The 20,819-nt window shown below is 40.7% G+C and overlaps 1 protein-coding gene across 1 annotated transcript in view; it reads right to left on the reverse strand.

The window, feature by feature from the left end:
• Positions 1–4,380, reverse strand: part of Slc27a6 (solute carrier family 27 member 6) — a 67,094-nt gene extending 62,714 nt beyond the window's left edge. The window contains exon 1 of the mRNA XM_008840881.3: positions 3,424–4,380. Within this exon, the coding sequence (XP_008839103.1) occupies positions 3,424–3,904 (481 nt within the window). The 5' untranslated portion in view covers positions 3,905–4,380. The remainder of the gene's footprint in view (positions 1–3,423) is intronic.
• Positions 4,381–20,819: the final 16,439 nt, after the last annotated feature.

Below are 20,819 nucleotides of genomic sequence, written 5' to 3' on the forward strand. Positions count from 1 at the left end.
CAGGTTCAAATCCCAGCACCCACATGGCAGCTAACAACTGTCCGTAACTCCAGTCCCAGGGGATCTGACAGCCTCTTCTGACCTCTGTGGGCCTTGTGCAACACGGGTGCACTTACCTACATGCAGGCAATACACACATACACTTAAAATAAAAATAATAAATAAAATTTTTTTAATTATCTACCTGTCAATATAATGATTTAATATGTGCTCCATGGAGAAAGGATAGAAATATATGCATTTACATAGTAGCAAAACTTGTGGATACCTGGTGTATCCAAACCACTTTCATCTTTTGGGATAATGATTCCTATGTTTATCAACATTGATATCAAACACACAACAAGGAAACCCTGACCTCTAAATCAGCTACCAAATTGAAGGAAATGTGAGAAATTTATTAGCGAAATTATACAAGTGAAAAGCTACCAAGTGCTCATATGTACTGCACAGGCTGCCATTCATTCATCCATATATTCATTCATCCAACAATATACATTTACTGAACGCTTCCTTTATTCAAAACTGAAAATTTAAAATGAACAAGGACACTTCTTTGGCTCAAAGAGCTGAAAACCTAGTCTGAAGAATGATTTATTCCTCAGCGCTATACCAGTATCTGTTTACCAGGTGGCTATGAAATTTTATGATTTAATTGAGTAGCTGTAAATAATCACAGCACACTGGAGGCAAAAGAGGGTTCAGCAGAAAAAGTGCTGAGAAAAAGTAAATGGATAAATAGAAAAAGTAAATTCACATTTAATTCTCAGAAAGTGTTAAAACTTTCCAGGGAAATATAGGATGTCACGACCTCAAATACATAGATATGACTCCTTTGCAAGTGATTTGTATCTTTAGACTCTGTTGGATGGGAATAACAGTTTCACTTTTTAATATTTTATTTATTATTTTTGTTTTATGTGTATGAGCGTATTGTCTGCATGTATGTAAGTATACTCATGTTGTACAATGCCCGAAGACAGGAGGTCAGAAGAAGGCATCAGATTCTCTGGAACTGGAGTGATGGATGGTTGTTTGCCACCATGTGGGGGCTGAAACCAAACTCAGGCCCTCTGCAAGAGCAGTCAGTGCTTTTAACTTCTAAGCCATCTCTCCAGTCCCGGAAGGGAGTAACAGTTTCATAAACATTTTTTCTAATTACTTGTATATGAAAAACCTGATAGCTTAATATTTCCATCTTGTAATATTTTCAAATAACCCAAAAGTGTATTTTTCATAATTATATTGAAATATATTTGGCAGTCCTCAAAACAATTGAATAGTAGAGCAGAATCTTCCATCAGAAGTCAAGTTTTAAGTTCTAGTTTTGCAACCTACTAAACTGTGCTGTCTACATAAGCTCTTTAATTTCTTTCCATCCCAGCTTCTAAAATATGGCATTGCTTCTCCCTCTCAGAGCCTCTGGGAATGCCTGATACATAGCCTTGAGGAAATGGCAGCAGCTCATATAATTGGTACCGATAACCAATTATTAGGAAGGGGATATTGGTGGCTTACCTAATAGCTTTCCTTCGGCTTAGTCCTGAAGACAATTGCCAGGTAGTCATGATGGAAATTGTGCCTATCATCAAGGATATTATCTGACCTGGCCTACAAAACTTGTTTAAAATTGTATATAAATTATGGGACTGAAGAGATGGCTCAGTTGATCTAACTTAGGTCTGCATGGCACCAGTCCCTATAGTTTTTAAATATTAAAATGGGGGGAGGTGTTGACGTTAAACACAAATACAAGGAAAGAATGCAATTAGTTACTGGAGATCAAAGCAGAAGCTAGAACAAGTGAACTGTAATGTTAATCCAATGTAATTAACTAAACCCCAGCCAACAGCAAAGTTTGAATACCAATTTGAGAAATAACCAGCACAACGCCTTTGAGAGGACTACTAAGCTTTGGGATGCTTCTCAGGAATCACAGCATGGCCACAGTCACCTCTTCAGGGGCACTGTCACCCTCTTAGTTTGCTCTTCTGAGGGGAATTTATGTTTGTTAGCATAATCTGGAGTTTATGTTTGCTACAGGAACAGTGATCTAATGAGTTTGGGCAGCAAGGTGAGAAATGGGACAACCTGTCAGCATCTTCCATAGTCAAACACTGTTCATTTTTCTGTCACATTCTTATTTGTATTAATTGGTAAATATTGTTTTACCACGTTTTCAAAATTCTGCATGACTCATTGATTCTACTTATTACCATGTACATACTGAAATGTAAGTACAAAAAATTGGCCTCTTTCCAAAGTGAAGTGGAAGTTGGGCCTGGAGAAAAATCAACAATCACTATCCAAGGGCCCCTTTTTGGCTTCTCCACTCCTGTGGCAGTAAACAAACTGAAAGCAGGACTTAAATATGTTAACACCTGATCAGGCCGCAAGTTGAGCTGAAAGGGGAGTAGGGAGGAAGAGTGGCAGGCTTGTGGGGCCAGTCCTTTTCCTGTATGTAGCCTAACTCATTTTTTGTCATGTATGAATATATGAAAAAAAGTCAACTGGCAAGTTCTGGTTTTAGTGATCCATGTAGGAGGAGTTGGACTTTTTCCATACTCTTATGAAGTTCTAAAATTCTATATGAGGAGCCAGTATGCATCTATTAATCTAAAATAGTAAATACTTTTACCAAAACCTTTACCATGGACCTTCATGTCTTCCTACCATCTTGCAAGAAAAAACTGTAAAAACCATTTAGAGTGTATCAAAAAAGTATCACTTTTCATACTTCAGTTTGCTGAGCAACACCTCTTCCTAGCTTCTTGATAAACTAAAGGCTTATCTTCATAGTTCTGTCTGAATATATGTAACCGGCCTTAACCCCAACATAAAGGGAAAGGGTGCAACTGAAAGAAAGGAAAAGACGTACAGGCAGGAAGGAAGAGAAGAGCAGGAAAACAGGAAGAGGAAGTCTGCCAAGAGCCTGCTCCTGCTGACTGGCCATATCCTAGCTTGCATACGCTTCAGATTAAAAATGTCTGTTCTCCAAATGTTGCCTTCCTCGATACAGTTACTAGGAGTTCCACAATCAGGTCCATAACTTTCTTACTGAGTAAACGTTTTGTCCCGGCTGACAAGAGAGCTGATGGCAGCTCTGTGTCTCTGAGCTCCTGCACTGACAGAAGGTACCAATAACATTGACTGTGCCCCTTCCCCAAATGGCAGGAAGCAGAGTTCCTAACAGTTTTCTGAAGTTGTCTTGCTATTTACTAAGTTATAATGAAGTAGGTGATTGAAGGGGGATGGGAGGACTTAAACCTGTGGAATGAGAAAACGATTTCATACATACGACTTCATAACCTACAAACTTATCATCCACCCCAAAGTATTAGATTCGAACTATTGTTAGAAGAAGGGCAGGAAAATAGGCTGGTTGACTTTGAGAGCAAACAACATCCCACATGCGTACTCTACCTCCGCCCACCACCAGGGCTCTGGGCTCACAGGTGCGAATGCAATGCAGGAGGGACCTTGAGCGCACGTTGGAGTTCAGGAACGCCACCACGCAGCCCAGCTTAGCCAGGCCAAACCACACGTGAATGAAGTCGGGCTCGTTGCTCATCAACAAAGCCACAACGTCCCCTTTTTTCAGAGACGAGTGGTTCAGGAAGACACGGGCCACTCTGTTACTGCTCTTGTCTACGTCCTGGTAGGTGTAGATGTCCCCCTCGTAAATTATGAAAGGCTTCTTTGGTTGCCTCCTGGCGTGGCTCAGAAACTTATCCAGCACGGTGACCAGCTCCCCTCTCACTTTGTTCATCTCCATCTGCATTCCATAGCGCACCACCTTTAGCAGGAACCAGAAATCGTCCCAGAAGTAAGGGAACAGAAGTTTCTGCAGGAAGGGCAGGAAGATCAGGCCAGCCCCGAGTCCTGTTAGCCATGACAGGAGCATGGGAGTCACAGGGCCACCAGACCTTGACCCGGCCGCCCCTCTCGCGCGCTGAGGATCTCTGGTCCTCAAAGCTCAGGTCTGGCGCCTGTATGTCCTGTGTCAGTCTTTCTGGGATTAGTGGGTGAAACGAAAGAAAACAGGAGTTTTCACCCAGAAGGCTGCTGCCAAGAATGCTGGTGATAAGAGCTGGGACACTGGGCAGCGACTGCAGATCTAGCAGAGTCCTGGGTCTGTGAAAAACCAACAGCGCTGGTATTCACTCTCAGGGCTGGAAACAGCGCAGCGCAGCGCAGCTCAGCCCGGCGCCTCCACCCGTAACTGCCACCTGCACCCGCTGGTGCAGTACTTTGGAGGCTGCTCAGGTTCGGTCTGGGAGAGTCCTGGTCTACGTCCCTAAGCGAACCCTGTTACCCTCAGAAGCGGCTGGACTTTGGATATTGAATTCCAGCTGGGGTGGCAATGCCCGTGAAAGCAGCAGCTTCCTGGCTCCTCCCAACAGCTCTCAGGCAGGGGTGTCAGCCCTGCTTGGAACCCTCAGGCTCCTCGGGCCCCAGGGTGAGCGCCACCCTCGCCCCGCCCACAGCCAGCAGTTTCCACCCTCCCACGCACCTCCTCTCACTTAGTACCCAAGACCACAGCATGGGCTGGAAGGAGCTGTCCCACACCCCAGCCTGGGCTCCTTAAGGCTGGGGTCTCCTATGAAAAACGGTGGGAGAGTCTCCCGCCCATCTCCTGCCTCCAGCGCGGTTCAGGTGGCTGCACTGGTCTGGTGATCTCTCGGCGTTTTCGCTGGGCAAATGGTCTCCCCCTTCCACATACGAGTGTACTGGCCTAAACCTGGCCTTACCTGGACACCCCACAGTCCCATGCAAGCTTGTGTGGGGTCTCTGGGGACCCAGCTACTGGCACCAGGTCAGGGGTAGCAAGGGTCCCTACACAGGTTGGTGAATGACACCCAAGGGGGGGGGGCGTTCACTAACTATAAATTATTAAGAGGACCAAAGGATGCTTGGAATAAACAAAGAAAAATGTGCTGAGAGAGAAAGGCTGTGGGTGGGAATATATTTATGAATTGGTCAGGTCCCCAAAAGGTTATTTCGTGAGAAGGGAAGGAGTATTTGAACCTAGTTCATGAAACACCATTTTCCCCTTTTACAAAAGGTATTTCTGAAGCATACTGTTGAGTTTGGTGCTCGCACATCATAGTGTCATTGCAACACTATCCTGAGACTGCCCAGTTTTTGCACTAGTTCCTAAAAATATAGATTTAATATCTTAAGTCATGTCCATGTTTGAAAATAAAAAAAAAAAAGTGTGAAATAAAGCCTGTTCTCTATTTGTGGGAAACGACCCAAAGTAGAGGCTGGAAATAAACAAGCAAAGAAAAATCCATGCGTTTTTAAATTTTGGTTTTGTTTTGTTTTTGAGACAGGGTCTCTCATTGAACCTGGAGCTAATGGGTTCAGAAATACTGGCTGACCAATAAGCCTCAGGGATCATCTCCTGGTTTCCCAACTCTGGGATTACAGGTTTATGCCATTTTGCTTGGGTGATGGGGATCCAAACTCTCATCTTCATGCTCCTAGGACTTGACTCATCTTCCCAGCCCCTAATTATACTTTGTTTGTTTGTTTGCAGACACCAGCACCCCTGCTCCCTGGTTTTAAATGTATATACTAAGATAATTGCATGTTTAAGTAATCAACTTTGCATCACAAGTCTGGCTTTTCTTCTACCCATCAGCCTGGCCTCTAGCTAACCTCAGATAATTCCAAAGGTAGGCTGTAGCTTATAACCCTGGCTGCTTTGAAGATGCTGTGAAGGTGCCTGAAGTGGCCCTGACTTAAAATTCTTTCATGTGGAGGAAGAAGATGTTCTCTAACTTGACTTCCAAGCTCTTGTCTTTTCAATTCAGAAATATCGTGCTAGGCAAGGAGGAAAAGCTTATTAACAGCCAATATTTTATAGCTTGAAAAGAAGTGTCTTTGAAATGGTGTTGTTTTCCCTACTGGCTCTTTTTTATTTGGTCACCTCCTGGAAAACCATATTTGAGTCACAAAATTAACACAGAGCAGTTAGAGTCTCTGGTGTTTGCTCTCTAACATGAGTAAAATCTGTCTTTCCACAGGAAAAAATAGGAAAAATGTTAGTTTACCACCTTTTCCTTTTTCTGAATTAAAAGCACTGAGAGCACATTACAATTACCAACTACCACCATTGTTTCTAGAAGGGAAGATTTATTTCAACAGTAAAAAGAATTTCAACACTATAAAAATGGAGTATAGTGCTATTATAATAAAAGCCAGTTTAAATTAATAAAACTCACTTTATAAAAACTCATATGTGACAATATTTTTTCTCCTGGACATTTTAACACCATTTCAATGGACAGAGCTTAATTTTGGGAAATAGCTGATACAAGCTTTGAACGTAGAGAATTTGAGGGACCCAAATGTGAGACAGTGTAACACATTAAGAAAAATTACAAACACATGCTACTAAAAGTTATACTGGCCTATACATATTTCACGTCTGAAGTTTCACCATGTAAGAGGGAATCCATGAAAATCTTGAAGCATTTGCGAGTGCTGTGGGCATTCCTTATCAGCCCATGTACCTGCTATTTCATCCATTAAGCTTTTCATTCACTTTCAATTAGACCCAAGACTAATAACTAAAATGGATATAATTTTAGTTCTAATAATCAACTATTGTACAGCGAGGAAAAACAGAAATATCTACAAGTGAATAAACCTATGATTTGACTGAAAGAGAAATTAGAGTATGTAAATCATCTAGACAGTTCTGACAGTACTACTTTTGGTCAGGGACAGTGTAATGCTCAGGTTTTCCTGGGCTATATAGACATCTTATGCTTTTCTTTAATGTTATTTGAAAATAAGAAACTGTGATGAAATACAAATCAACCCAGAAATAAAAATGTTGCTGCCAGTCTACATCTACCCTCCTAAACCCCTTCCCCATTTCCAACTTGATGTTCCTCTCTGACCTATTTCCATTCCTTCTTGCACTCTGGGTTCATATGAGGATGAGTTGTGAAGTGACAGTCACATTGAACAAGCAGCATCATATGATGGCCAATTACTCATGCCCACAGGACTTCGCCACTGTGACTACACTTGTCCCCTAATGTTTTCTGATGCAGTTCTGCCCCAGTCAGCATTAGGATTATGGGAGGTTTGAGCGAGAAGCAAGAGACTAAGAATGATCTCAAGCCATGCCAATATTGGCCGGTGCAAAGTCCTACAATGGATGCTTGCAGTGGGTGAAGACCCTGACTGTCTGATACAGTGAGGGCTTGGGAAAGGAAAGAGAGATGGCATAGGGTATATTGGATTTGGATGACTCTAAAAATGAGGAGCTACACATTCTCAGTTTCCTCTCCAAAAACTGTCCCGCAGGCACCATGGAGGAGTTGCTCCTTGATCATGCGTGGAGACGACGGGAACACCACCAGCTATGGAGATGGAAAGAACGCTCTGTTTGGCATGTCTGATCTCTCACATCTCTGATGACGGTTGACTGACCTATTTTCACATCTATGTTTTGGCCAAGGTCACACTTCCAACAATCTGTCTATGACAAAGTACTAAGGTAGGCCTATTAAGGAGGGAGGAGGGGGAAAACAGCTACTTATGTTTGTTAATTGGTCTTGCCCAAAAGACAAGCAAAATTCCCCTTTCTTCATGACAGGAAGCAGTTTTACAACTGAGAGCAAGGTATTCATAGAGAAGTTGGGTTCCTACCCTTCCACAGAGGCATGGGGACACTGGTTCTGTCCTCCTTCATGATAGCATTCCAAAGGGGAAGAGAATAGAGTTGAATACAGAACTATCTACTTTACAATTCCATTCAGAAATAGGTCTTACAAAATTTTTGAATCACTGCTTTCTAAGAATTCTAAGAATGTGATATGAAATTGGGTTTGGGTAGGGAGCTTACTCTTCCTGCAATCTAATGTCTATTTGCATTAATTAATAATCATTGCCCAGAATATTGTTCCACACAAGGTCTCATGAAACACACTGAACATTAAAGACTGTTAGCGAGTCAGGGGGCTATTAGCAGTGATGCATGTCTTGGACACATCAAACACATCTTAAAATATAAAAAATTTATAGTACCAAATAAATGATCATGTAATAATAGTCCTGAGAGCAACTACCAAGCAAATTACATATTTAACTATCACTAATTGAAAACGTAACTAGATATTTATGCCAGTCAAAGTCCTGCCAAGATACTTTATACATCTATTTTATTCATGGTGTTTCTTATATCCAGATATTTCTGGTTATGGAAATTTGCCTTCCTCACTATTGGTGAAATTGGCTTTCTGGAAAAGATATTTGTGCCAAGTTTTATTACTGATTCTGAGAACTCAGGGAAGCTTCATTTCTAATTTACAAGCTATCTCCATGGCAGCATGTCATTTGATCTGCACTGAATTAAATCAAAGAACCTCTCTGGCAACTTCTATGAAGCATCAACAATGCTCTAAGTATTGCAGGGGACTGTTCCCTGACCCCCATTCTTGCATGTCCTATCAGGTCTCTACTGTATGAGAGAGCCTGGAACTTCTGAGTCTACTGTATAGATTCTATATTAATCCACTCTGTAGATTCACAGCATTTAGACTTTTAAACATTTGCCCAGTGAAACTAATAGCTTCTCTATGGTGCATAGGTGATCTAGGGCTGCCTAGCTCCTGCTAGACTTCACTTGTAGATTCCAGGCAGCTGGTCCAGCACTTGTCCTCTTCTGATCATCAGAAAGGGGGCAAGGGGCTGCTGGAGAGATGACTCAGCAGCTAAGAGCATTGGTTACTCTTGTAGAGAACACAGACTCAGTTCCTAGCACATACATGGTGGCTAACAACCATTCATAACTCCAGTTCCAGGCACTCTGACACCTTCTTCTGGACTCTGTGGGCATTATACATATATGTGCACTTACACGCAGGCAAAACACTCATACTCGTAAAGTAAAAATAACTAAATCAAAAAACAAGAAAGAAAGGAAGGAAGGAACAGAGAGAATGGGAGAGAGGGAGATAGATCTGCAAAATCATCCCAGTTAATGTTTCTTTGTTTCATTTTTTTAGTTTTTATTACATCAGAAATTTCAAACATGCATAATGGTAGAAATAATAAAATATTAAACTATTTCTACCTACCCATCACTTGGACTTAATGACTAATATGTGTTCAATTTATTTCATCTACCTTTTCTCAAAGCATTTTAAATAAACTGTAGTCCAGTGTGGTGACTCACACATATAATCCAGGCACTTGGGAGGCTGAGGCAAGAGGACTTCCAAGAGTTAGAGGCCAGCCTGGGCTACAGAGTGAGACTTTGTCTCAAAAAAAGAAATACAAAAACAAGTAAATAAATAGATTTCAAGTATGATATTTCTTTGCTAAATACTTCTAATAACAATATAATCATACCTCATTAAATTAAAATAATCTGTTCACTCTGTTGATAATTTCCCTTGCTGTAGAGAAACCTTTTAATTTCATGTAGTCCCATTTGTTAATTCTTGGGATATTCCCTGTGCTGTTGGAGTCCTGCTCAGAAAATTCTGGCCTATATCTATATATGTATGTATTCTCTGTTGTCTTCTATTAGTTTCAGCATTTCAGCTTTTAAATTAAAGCTGTTGATCCATTTTGAATTGATTTTTGTGCAGGGTGAGAAATATGAATCTAATTTCATTTTTCTGAGGGGTATCCTTTGACAGCACTACTTGGTAATATGCTGTATTTTTTTCCAGTGTATATTTTTGGCACCTCTGTCAAAACTTGGGTGGCCACAGCTGTGTGCATTCATGTTCTATTCTGTTTCACTGATCTACATGTCTGTTTTATGTCAATATTGTGCTGACATTGTCACTATGGTTCTGTAGTATAATTTGAGGTTAGGCATTGTGATATCTCTAGCAATATTCTTTCTGCTCAGACTTGCTTTAACTGCTTCAGTCAGGGAGTTCATACCTAGACTATATAGATAACTTCAAAAATCAAACACCATGAAACCAAACCTCCAATTAATAAATGGGCCAGTGGGGACTGGAGAAATTGCTCAGTGGTTAAGAACACCTCCTGCTCTTTCAGAGAATAAATGGGCCAGTGGGGACTGGAGAAATTGCTCAGTGGTTAAGAACACCTCCTACTCTTTCAGAGGACCAGAGTTCTGATTCTAGCACCCACTTGAGCAGTTCACAGTCAGCCTGTAGCTCCAACTCCAGGGGATCCACTCCTTCTGTCCTCTACAGTCACCAGCATGCTCAGGTCATACACCACACAGACACACAAACACATATATAATAAAAATTAGTCTTTAATAAAGTAAAAGGGCCAATGAAGGGAAATACTGATGAAAACTACTTTGGGATTCCATCTCACCCCTCAGAGTGGCTGCCATCATGAAAATAGACAAGTGCTGATGAGGATGTCGAGAAAGAACACTTCTTCGCTACTGGTGAAAGTGCAGCTAGTACAACCATTATGGGAATCAATATGGAGGGTCTTCAAAGACTGGAAAACACAGCTGCCCTACGACCCAGATATAACACTCCTCGGCATAGATCCACAGGACTCTGTATTCCACTAGAGATTCCTATACACCAGTGGTTATTGCTGCTCTGCTCATAGCAATGAGGAAACAGAATCAGCTGAGCTGTCTTATCAGTGGATCAGGAAAATGTGGTCATATTCGCATTGAAGTTTTATTCAGCTATAAAAGAAAGTGAAAACTATAAAATTTTCAGAAAAAAATAGATCTAGAAAATATTATATTAAATGAGATGACGCGTTTTCGGAAAGACAAATACCACATGTTCTCTCTCAGATGCATATTCTAGCGTTCAGTGTTCATATGTATGTATGTGAATGAAGGCTATGAAACTAGAAGAAAGACCATGAAAGGGAAAAAAGGTTAGAGGAAGAGGGAGAGGGGAACAGGACAAATGAAATGTGACAGTGAAAAGGAAGCTACTGGGGTAGGAGGGTGCAAGAGAGCAGAGGACCGGGAAACAAGAAACAACCAAAACATTTTATTTGGAAATGCCATAATGAAGCATAATACTTTGTATGAAAAATTTGAAATGAGTTCATTAGAAAGAGGGAGAGAGAGAGAGAGAGAGAGAGAGAGAGAGAGAGGGAGGGAGAGAGAGAAAGAGAGAAAGACTGAGACTAGGCCAGAAGTCCTGAAGAGTAGCCCTTTCTTCATTGGTTTATATAATTCTCCTTGACTTCTGTATTTCATGAAAACTGGTGATCGACTTCAAGACTTAATGAGACTTAGGTTAAACCTTTTGATAAAGATGCTTCACTGCTATGTATTATATCACAATAACAGCAATCACTCTTGGCAATGATAATATTGACTAACGGTTTCACCAATGTCTGGTTTTGTTTTTCCCTTTGTGATGTGCTACTTCACAAGTACCAGCCCTTTGTTCCTCTCTGAACACTGTTTTCTAAAGCACTCAGTTATCTCAGCATCAATTAGTAGATACTCACCTAAAAGAATTATTCAATGAAGAAGAAAAATGATAATTCTGTCACTCTACCATTCTACCTCTATTGCTGACATTTTCTAAAAGAGCTTCCTTTTGCTGATGAGAGCTTTATGATTATTTTAAAAGTCTGCAAGAAATTATGATAAATACTTCTTTGTCTTCAGTAACCAAATTTGAAACAAACATATATAACAACAAACTCTAATACTGAAAAATGTGTTTTTGTTTTAAACTATATGTTGCATTCTGAAAATAATATTTTTATTTATTATTTGAAAATATGATACAATGTATCTTGATGACATGCACCCTCATTTTCCTTCCTTAAGACCCCTCAAAAAGTCACCCTCCCAATTTCATTGGCCCTTTTTAAAAATAATTAATTACCACTGAGTCCAAATAGTGCTGTCCACATGTATATGGGGCAACCTGTCCTCTGGGACATGGGCAACCTGTCACCTGCCATATCCCAAAGAAAAGTGATTCTCTCTCCCTCAGCAGCCATCAACTGCCAGTGTGGGGTCGCTCCCTCTCCTCATGGGTCGTTGGCCATGGGTCCACGAGGACAAAGGGAGCAGGAGCAACAAGCGGGGGTCTGGACGGCCAGTGAGCACTGACGGAAGAAAGCCCTTCTGGGGAGGCAGGTTCAATGATGCAAACGGCTCCAGATTCAGTGAAACAGCTCCAGGCTCGGTGAAACAGCTCCGTTTATTTAGTGGGAGAACTAGGGAAAATATAGTGTGGAGGCAGTAGCCAATGCCTCAGCTGATAGGTGCTCATAGTATGCTTTATTTACATGTGGCACTAGGCTCCTATCGTCTGACTACCATGCAATGCCTGATTATCATATAGGAAAAACCTGGGTGTAGTTTTTACACCAGGTAACTATGCCAAAGGTCATGTTCCAAATAAGGTCAGGCATCTGTGCTTGGTGGCACTTTCCAGGTAAGTCAGGCAGAGAGCAGGGGGCCCCCTGATGAGAAGGGTATCCTTCCATATAGCGCGGAGCCCCTTAGAGCTATTGGGACATGGAGGACTGCAACCCTAGCAGCAGGGTTCCCCAACAGTAGACCAGACTGGCCTTGAACTCACAGAGATCCACCTGCCTCTGCCTCCCGAGTGCTGGGATTAAAGGCGTGCGCCACCACACCTGGCTTTCCTTTTGACTTTTTATGCAGAACAGTTTATGTCAGAAACATAGATGGACTCTTTCCGATGTCAGAACTTATTGAACAATAGTTTTTTTACTATAGTAACATAATAATTAATATTTAAGGTATTTAATATTTAAATATATGTAGTTCCTAGGCTAGGGGAAGGGCCTCAGGAGCCCTTTCCCCAGCCACATTGGAATTTTGAGTGGCTTGATTTTACTTGGGTCTTATACATTGGTGTAAGCTCATGTGTGAATCAGCCATGCAATGTCCAGAAGTCAGCGTTTCACAGCTCTTTCTCTAGACCTCCAGTTCCTACATTATTTTATTCTCCTACAATGTTCTGAGTCTTGGGTGGTGGAAGGTTCGTATAAATGACCCATCTGTGGCTGAGCACTCACATTTATTTTCATCACTTTGATCAGTTATGAATCTCTGCATTAACAACTACCCACTGGATAAAGAAGCTTCTCTGATCAAGGTTGAAAACAACACGTGTATAAACTAAATGTTTAAAAGGCAGTTTGACAGCATGACCATTTAGACAAGCACTACTTGGTTTACCCCTAGAGCAATTTATGGACTTTCAAGTCTTATTATTTAAGAACTACATTTTGTAAGGCCATATATAATAACTTATCTGATAGAGCTAGAACAAGTTAAAAACCTTTAGGGTACTCCAACATCCATGGGAGGTCAAAATATCAACATTAGTAGGAATTTTGAAGAAACCCATTCTAACCATCATGGACAGCTTTGAGGCTCCGGACTTCCCTGTAAGATGTTATTGCACACATAATCAAATGAAAAGAAAACTGGAATTAGCAGTGGTACCTGAAGATTGACTAAGTTTGTGTAATCTCTAGATAAACTTCAGTGGATGGAGCTTTGCTTCTATAGATGCCAAAATAATTGTTTGTTAAATGGAATCTGCTCTTGGCAAAGAAGGTGTAGACACATAAAGGACAGCAGATGATCTAGAGTATTATATAGACTTACTTGATAAAGCATCAGAGTTTTAGAGGCTTGACTCTAATTTTTTTGTTTTTAAATATTTCATTTCATATTTATACAGGCATATAATGTGTTTTGATCAAATCCACTGCTCAATTCCCTATTTCCTCCCCTTCAATTCTTCCCTACCACTTTTTCCTCCCAGGTTCATGTTTTCTCTCTCTCTCTCTCCCCTCTCTCTCCCTCTTCCTCTTCTTCTCTCTTTCCCTCCCTCTCCTCTCTTTTCCTCTCCTTCTTTCTCTCTTAATACCTATTGAGTCCATTTAGTGGTACCTGTATGTGTATGGGTGTAGAACATCTACTGGAGCTAGGCCTGCATCCTTTCCCAAGTAGTCATCAATTGCTAAGAGCCAAGGGGTGGAACTTCATGAATCCTTCCCCCATCCATGCTGTGATTTGGGCTTATTTGATCTTCTGTAGGTCATATGCATGTAGTCACAACCACAGTGAATTCATCTGTGCAATTGTGCTGTAATGTATGTCCAGCAAATATATTCTCTCTAGGCATCTACACTCTCTGTCTCTAACAATCTGACTGTCCCCTCTTCTTCTATGTCCCTGAGCCTTAGGGGAAGCCAATAATATAGATGTCCCATTTAGAACTGAGCACACTATAGTCTCTTATTCTTGCATGTTTACCAGTTATTGATCTGTGTTAATTGTCATCTACTATAAAAAAAATCTGTGATGAAGGTTGAACATGTACTAATCTATGAATATAAAGAATGTAGGGGGCAGTTCATTACTATATCCAGTAAACAGAATTATTAGTACTGGGTTCTCCCCTAGAGCTTATGGCCTAGCCTGCCATGTGGTTTTGGCTCAGTTAACAGTACCAAGTATGAGTTCCATCTTGTAGAACAGGCTTTGAATATAATCAGAAAGTGATTGGTTCCTTTCATAGCATTCGTGTGACTATTAAACGAATGGCCATATGTCAAGAGGCCAGTTATTACTGCAGTTCATAAGGTTCCCGGCTGGGTAGAACTGCTGATGACTTTTCTCCCCCAGTACCATGCACAGAACCTGCCAGCACTATGAAAGCTGGCCAGTAGGGATGATGCTTCCAGGTCACTACAAGCTTGATTTCTCTGTGTCCTTGACTTAGGTATGTGTTGTCTTTAGCAGTAGCATCTTGCCATCAAGTTCTAGAGGATGACCAAGAGCAGTGGCAATAGCCTGTAATGTCTGGGTGATCTATGAGACTCCACTGACCAACAACTGGAAAAGAGGTAACCCATACCTATCATTGATACTTTTATTTGATAGACCATAGTGTCTGGGGGTTGCAATGTTTCTCCATTATAGAGTAATTACATATAAATCCTTTTTATATATGAATACATTTTAGGAAGTTTCTATAATAGTAGGTTTCCGTATGACGTTTTCAAAGGCCTTTAATGCTAGTTATCCTTCCCCATACTTCCTTCTCTACCCTGCACTTCCATTTCCCACCCCCATTTAACCTTTCCTGGTCCATTATTCCCCTTTCTCTCTTCATATCACCTGTGTTCTCCTCTTTCCTTGAAATCTCTCCCCATGACCCTTACTAGTTTCCTGTCTCTAGTGAGTACTTCAATTTAACACACATATCTAAAGATTTAAAGTTAGCATCCACATATGAGAGAGAACTCTTTTACAGTTAGCTAGTATTCTGCAATATAAAGTAAACATAAGTTTTATATGCAATGGGAAAACAAAAAAGTTCTAAGTCACTCATCACAGTATTTGCATTATGGTTGTGGTCTGAACCCCGGTCTATTACATGTCCTTGCTATGTGTCTTTAAAGTTAATTCAAACTATAGCTTTAAAAAGGTTTTGTTCTATGTTCTAATAGCACTGTTAAAGTGAATATACATTTTATTTGACATGAAACTATATAATTAAAAATCTGTATGTTTTGTCTTTTTCTACAGCACTAAATTTTCTGCATGTATTTACATACCAAATTAGAAAAACAAATTTAAAACAAGAGTTAAAATAAACATATTCCAAAGATGAGATATGGCAAAACATGGCCTAAAAGTCTAGGCCACACACTTCAAAGAGTTATTGTTCTTTGAACTACTATAAAAACGAATGTGTGTCCTGATTTGCTACAGGAGGCACATAGAAAGTTATGCGCAGTAAGTCAGTGAGGCCCATGAGCTGCATAATATAATACCAAATTAAAATCTAAAGTTTACAGACAACAAATGTCTGGTATTTGACAACAGACAAACTTGTCAGCTCTTCACAATTGGCTTCTGAACTCAGAGACTTTGCCCAAAGGCTTAATATGGACCTTGTTCAATATAGAAACATCATGAATAGAATTACAAATTTCACTTCTCATTCATGTGCCAATGAAAGATAAGCAAAAACAGAGAGAAAAAGCCTGTTTAATGTTCCTTCACGGCTACGGGTCACCAAGAAACAGAGTCCAAACCAGATGCTGTGGCCCTGTTCCTGCAGAGACCTAGAATAGACTAGGTGACTATGAAGCTCACGTCTTCTAGCAACAATATGCCTCGGGTTAGAGGACTTATGTGGGGGTTGGGGAGATAGACAGGTAGACCTGACTACATTCATCTGGTCAAGGCTAGACACTGAAGTATTCATGAAACTTGGACCATTTTTCCAAAGTCTGTGGAGAGAATGGTAATTGACTAGATGCCCATTTTATCAGGGATCATTATGTCTACAGTGTACCTATGCCCCACCATAAAACTGGTGAGCCACTAGTGATATCAAGCATACAGAATCTAAGCTGCAAGTTCATCTGGCGATGTTCATCTAACATAATAAGCCACTGTTCATCTAGCTAAGATAGCTCAGGGTTTTAACACTTGCTCTTGACTACCACACACTGTGGAGTCTGCTGCATAAGGCCTGCATGTGGATATCCACATTCAGATTAGGCAAGGAAGCTCAATCCCTGCTGTGAATCATTTCAGCTCTGTGTTGTTCTTTCTTTCTGGCTTCCAAGATCACAGGATGCAAGACCCAAAAGGTCAATTTGCATTCATTTCTTGGTGGATGCTTTTCAAAATTTAAGCAAATACATAGTTCTAAACAGTAGAAACCTCCTAGGGAATTCCAAATGTCACCCCACTGTAAACTGTGGCACACCTACAGTGCTGTGTCGCTTCACCTCTCATTCCCTCTCTGAGACAGATTCTCTGCAGGCACTGAGTCAGCACGTATCTTTCATTTCATCAGCCTTGACTCCTCCCCCCTCGCTGTGACTGCCCCTGTAGCAAGATGTGGCTAGGATTTGGCACAGCTGCTTGACAATATTGAAAGGACAATTAAATCGAAGATAAAAGCGATGGCCAACAATTATACCTCTTTCAAGTTTGAACATATCAGGGATCCTGAACAGACATGTCTCTATTTATATAATCATTCTTCTTGGACCTTGCACTGTTAGGGTCCGTGACTCGATGGGTCCCCTCCAGATAACAAATACACGGGATTGGAGATGTAAAAATCAAGCAGAGTCTTTACTTTCCAGCCGGCTGGGGTCGACCGGTTTCCCAAGACATGCAAGTCTGGTCAGAACGATCGACCCCCATTCAGTTTCAGATACAGATTATATAGGCCCACATAGTCATTACACAAAAAGCATTCCTCAGCAGACACTTTGATCAAACATCTTCTAAAAGCTATAGTTTCGGTTAAACATCTTTTCCAGGAAGGCTAGATCTGGTGTAAGCCTGGTGCAACTTCCTTCTCTTTGTTCCTTATCGGTTATCTGGTATGTGCAAACAGGCCTACAGGACACATTGTAAATCAACTGAGTCTGGGGTCCAGGGTCCAGGGTTCAGGAAGGAGGTTTACAGCACTTCAATTCTTAGCATTTCAACTAGGTTAATCATCCATGTGTGGTAGATACAAATCAGGCAGAACAGGCAAGCTTAGCAAGTAAATCTAAATCAACATTTTAAACAGAGTTTTCTATCAAAATGCAGAGTTCTTACAGCATTCATCAAGGTATTTCATTTTATTTCCCAACAGCACTAAATATAAAAAAAAAAAGATTCCTTGGCTGATGCTCAGGGTCCAAGCCAACCCACCAAGAAATCATCTGCCTGAAACGTCTTTTCATTTTTCCCAAGATTTGAATGTGGCGTCCTGGTTCTTTCCTATCACTATACCATAAAATCCTATTTAACTTCATCTTTGTCCTCATGAGCCTCAGTCCTAACAGTAGAGGGATGGGGGGTTGCGGCATTATAACCCTGCTCTCACATAACCACAATGGGCAGCTGCAGCAGGTAGAATGATCTGTCACTTAATTAGCAGAATATCAAAGGTCACAGCCAGCCTTTCCTCAGCAGGAAACACTTCCTAGAAGATTGCTAGGCTTCCAAGTGAGAGAAAATCACTCAGAAGACCCCTGACTGTGCTTCACTGCTGGATTCCTGCTAGTCCTGACATCTGTAAACTAGCACATCCCAGTCCTCGTCATCTGGTTACCCCTACTGAATCTCATGCCCGATTCATCCTTTAGTTACTAATGTGCCAAAGATTAATATGATGGGTGATAAATTCATGAAAATTTAATTCACTAAAAGGTAATTTGCTAAACTGTTTGGACTCTGATTAATTGGACTTCAGCATCTCCCTTATTTGAAATAGATTTAAGATCATTAATTGGTCAGTGTTGCTAGCCAAGGCAAAGAAGCAGCAGCTCTTTTTCTTGGTTTACTTCCTCACACAGAGTTGGAAGGATGGGCTAAATGACATCTTAAGGAAATTCATTATGGAGCTAGAATGAGGAAAGGATTGAGGAACCTTCACGACGATTTTTCCTTAAAGCCTCTTAATGACTTGGCAACACATTTGAGGATTAGAAGCCAAGGTTAGTGGATTTTGGAAGAAAGATTATAAAGGTCTAAAAATACAAATTACTTCTTTGTGTTCTGTTGCTCTGATTTTTGTGTTCTTTTAAACTGCCAAGCTGAGGTTGCTCTACCCACTTACCCTAATTCGTTCCAGCAGCTTTTCTCTTTTTGACAAACCTACATTGTTTTCTGATGTGCTCTCATTAACTGTTTACTTCCATGAAGATTTTGATGGCAGAAGATTTTGCAAAAAAGTTAAGCTTGATACAAACAACTGGAATAAAAATAGAGACTCATTTGGGTGCAATAGTGCCCACCTGCAATCCTAGTACTTGAGACCCTAAGGCAAGAGGACCATGAGTTCCTAGGGTCCATATAGTCTGTGCTATAAAGTAAGGCTTTGTCTTAGAAAGAGATGGAAAGAGAGACTGTGTGTGTGTGTGTGTGTGTGTGTGTGTGTGTGTGTGTGTGAAAATGAGAGTGAGACACAGAGAGAGAGAGAGAGAGAGAGAGAGAGAGAGAGAGAATGATTAACCAACGTACACATACAGAAAGTTCTACTGAGAGTCACAATCGGGTTGTCAGGGATATCTGAGTCCCCTTTTGGGGGGTTCTTAGTGTCATTAATAGAATAATTTAAAAACAGACTCAGAGGGAAGCTTGAGGATAATTTCACTAGTTTTTGAGTGAAAAGCCATTGAGCAGGCAAGCTAAACACCTCAGAGGTACAGGGAGGAGGTAGAGGAAGAGCGGGAGTGGGTTCTTCAGTAAACCCTGAGAAAGCCCAGAGTGTCAGGGAAGAAGTGCTTAGACATTTGGCCAGTATCTGAAAAAGAAATAGAGAAAAGCAAAAGCTAAGGGTTTTATTATTTAGAACTTAGAAAATTGGGCAGGTGTAGCACTGAACTGCATGCAACTGCCCTAGGGGGAGGCTTCTGGGAGGGATGAATACATATCCCATAAGGAGCTAATTATTCATCCCATCTGCTTTGCAGGTTTTCAGGTGAATCAGCCTCCCTGAGATGTGATCTCCTGGCCCAACTAGATTAACTCTTTTAAGTGAAAGAGACAATAGCATTTACTGTTCTGATTGTTGGGGAAGAGCAGATTCATCATGCACCCTGCTTGAAAAGAATACCTTTCCTTTTCCTTCTTTTTATCTGTTTCTTTAGGATACTGGCCACATGCTCAGGCATACATTCACCTTCTCTGGGCTTTCTGGCTGTTCTCTGATGCTCCCTCCTTTCCTGCTAAGCAGCTGCCTGCTGACCTCAATTGCTGGACCTGCCCATTTTCTTGGCACCTATCTCAAAAGGCTTGGCCATCTTTCCTCCTTTTCTCTGTCTCCCTCCGCTCAGCAGCTGCTAAGATTTTCAGCTTTCCTGCTCTGTTTTCTTTCAAACACTAATAAAATTGTCCTTGAGCATCTTCCAAGTCTTCTTCTAAGTTCTTTTGTTTATAAGACTAAGAATCCACAAAAGGCAACCCTGTTCGGATCTAATTTGGTCTTTTTGTTATGGCTTTTCTTTTAAAGAGGAACTCCAGGTTCTTGATTTTCTGCTAAGGATTGCTTAAATTATCTTAAGTATTATTGCTTAAGTATCTTATATATTTTGAAATACAATGTTTTAAAATTCATTCTAATTTAAAATGCTTTATGATCCTCTTTTGACTTCTTTGACTCCTGGGTTATTTATAACGGCGTTGTTAGTTTCTACATATGCACGTGCAGATTTTCCATGTTCTTTTCTTACTGATTTCTAATTTAATTCTACTGTGGTCAAAATATGCAGATTTTATGAGTGTATATTTTGAAAATGGAAGTGAGTATGAGATGCTAAAAGCTTTTGCAATATGATGGTAATTAAGAACTTTGGAGCAGAAAAAGCCCAGAGACAAGAGATAGGTATGGGGAAGGTGAGCAGGAGTCCTCTCCCCTGTCCTCTGCGGTGACTCAGGATAAAAGTCTTTGTTTTCCAAAGCTTTCACATTCCTGTAATCTTTGCCACCATATGTTATCTTACCTAATTACCATGTATATGCTATGTGCCTTTTGCTTACATTCCTCACTTATGAGTGTAAAAACCCTCCACAACTTGAACAAGGTAGTCTGACTCCTTTTATCCATGGGTCAGTCCCACTAGCATCAAATTAAACTTCCTCTCCTCACTGACTTCGGCTGTTGGTCTCTGATTTTTCTGTAACAACTGGAATAACTTTAATTCATCAAGACTCAGTTTGTGATTCAAAATGTGTTCTATAAATGTTCCAAGGGCACTTAAACATAATGGGTCTTCTGTGGGTGGAGAGTTTCACAAATGTCAATCAAGTCCCTTGGATTGATAGTGCCGTTAAAGTCTTCTATAGCATT

This window comes from Nannospalax galili, unplaced genomic scaffold, assembly GCF_000622305.1.
Source record: "Nannospalax galili isolate Female #2095 unplaced genomic scaffold, S.galili_v1.0 scaffold490, whole genome shotgun sequence".
Lineage (NCBI taxonomy): Eukaryota > Metazoa > Chordata > Mammalia > Rodentia > Spalacidae > Nannospalax > Nannospalax galili.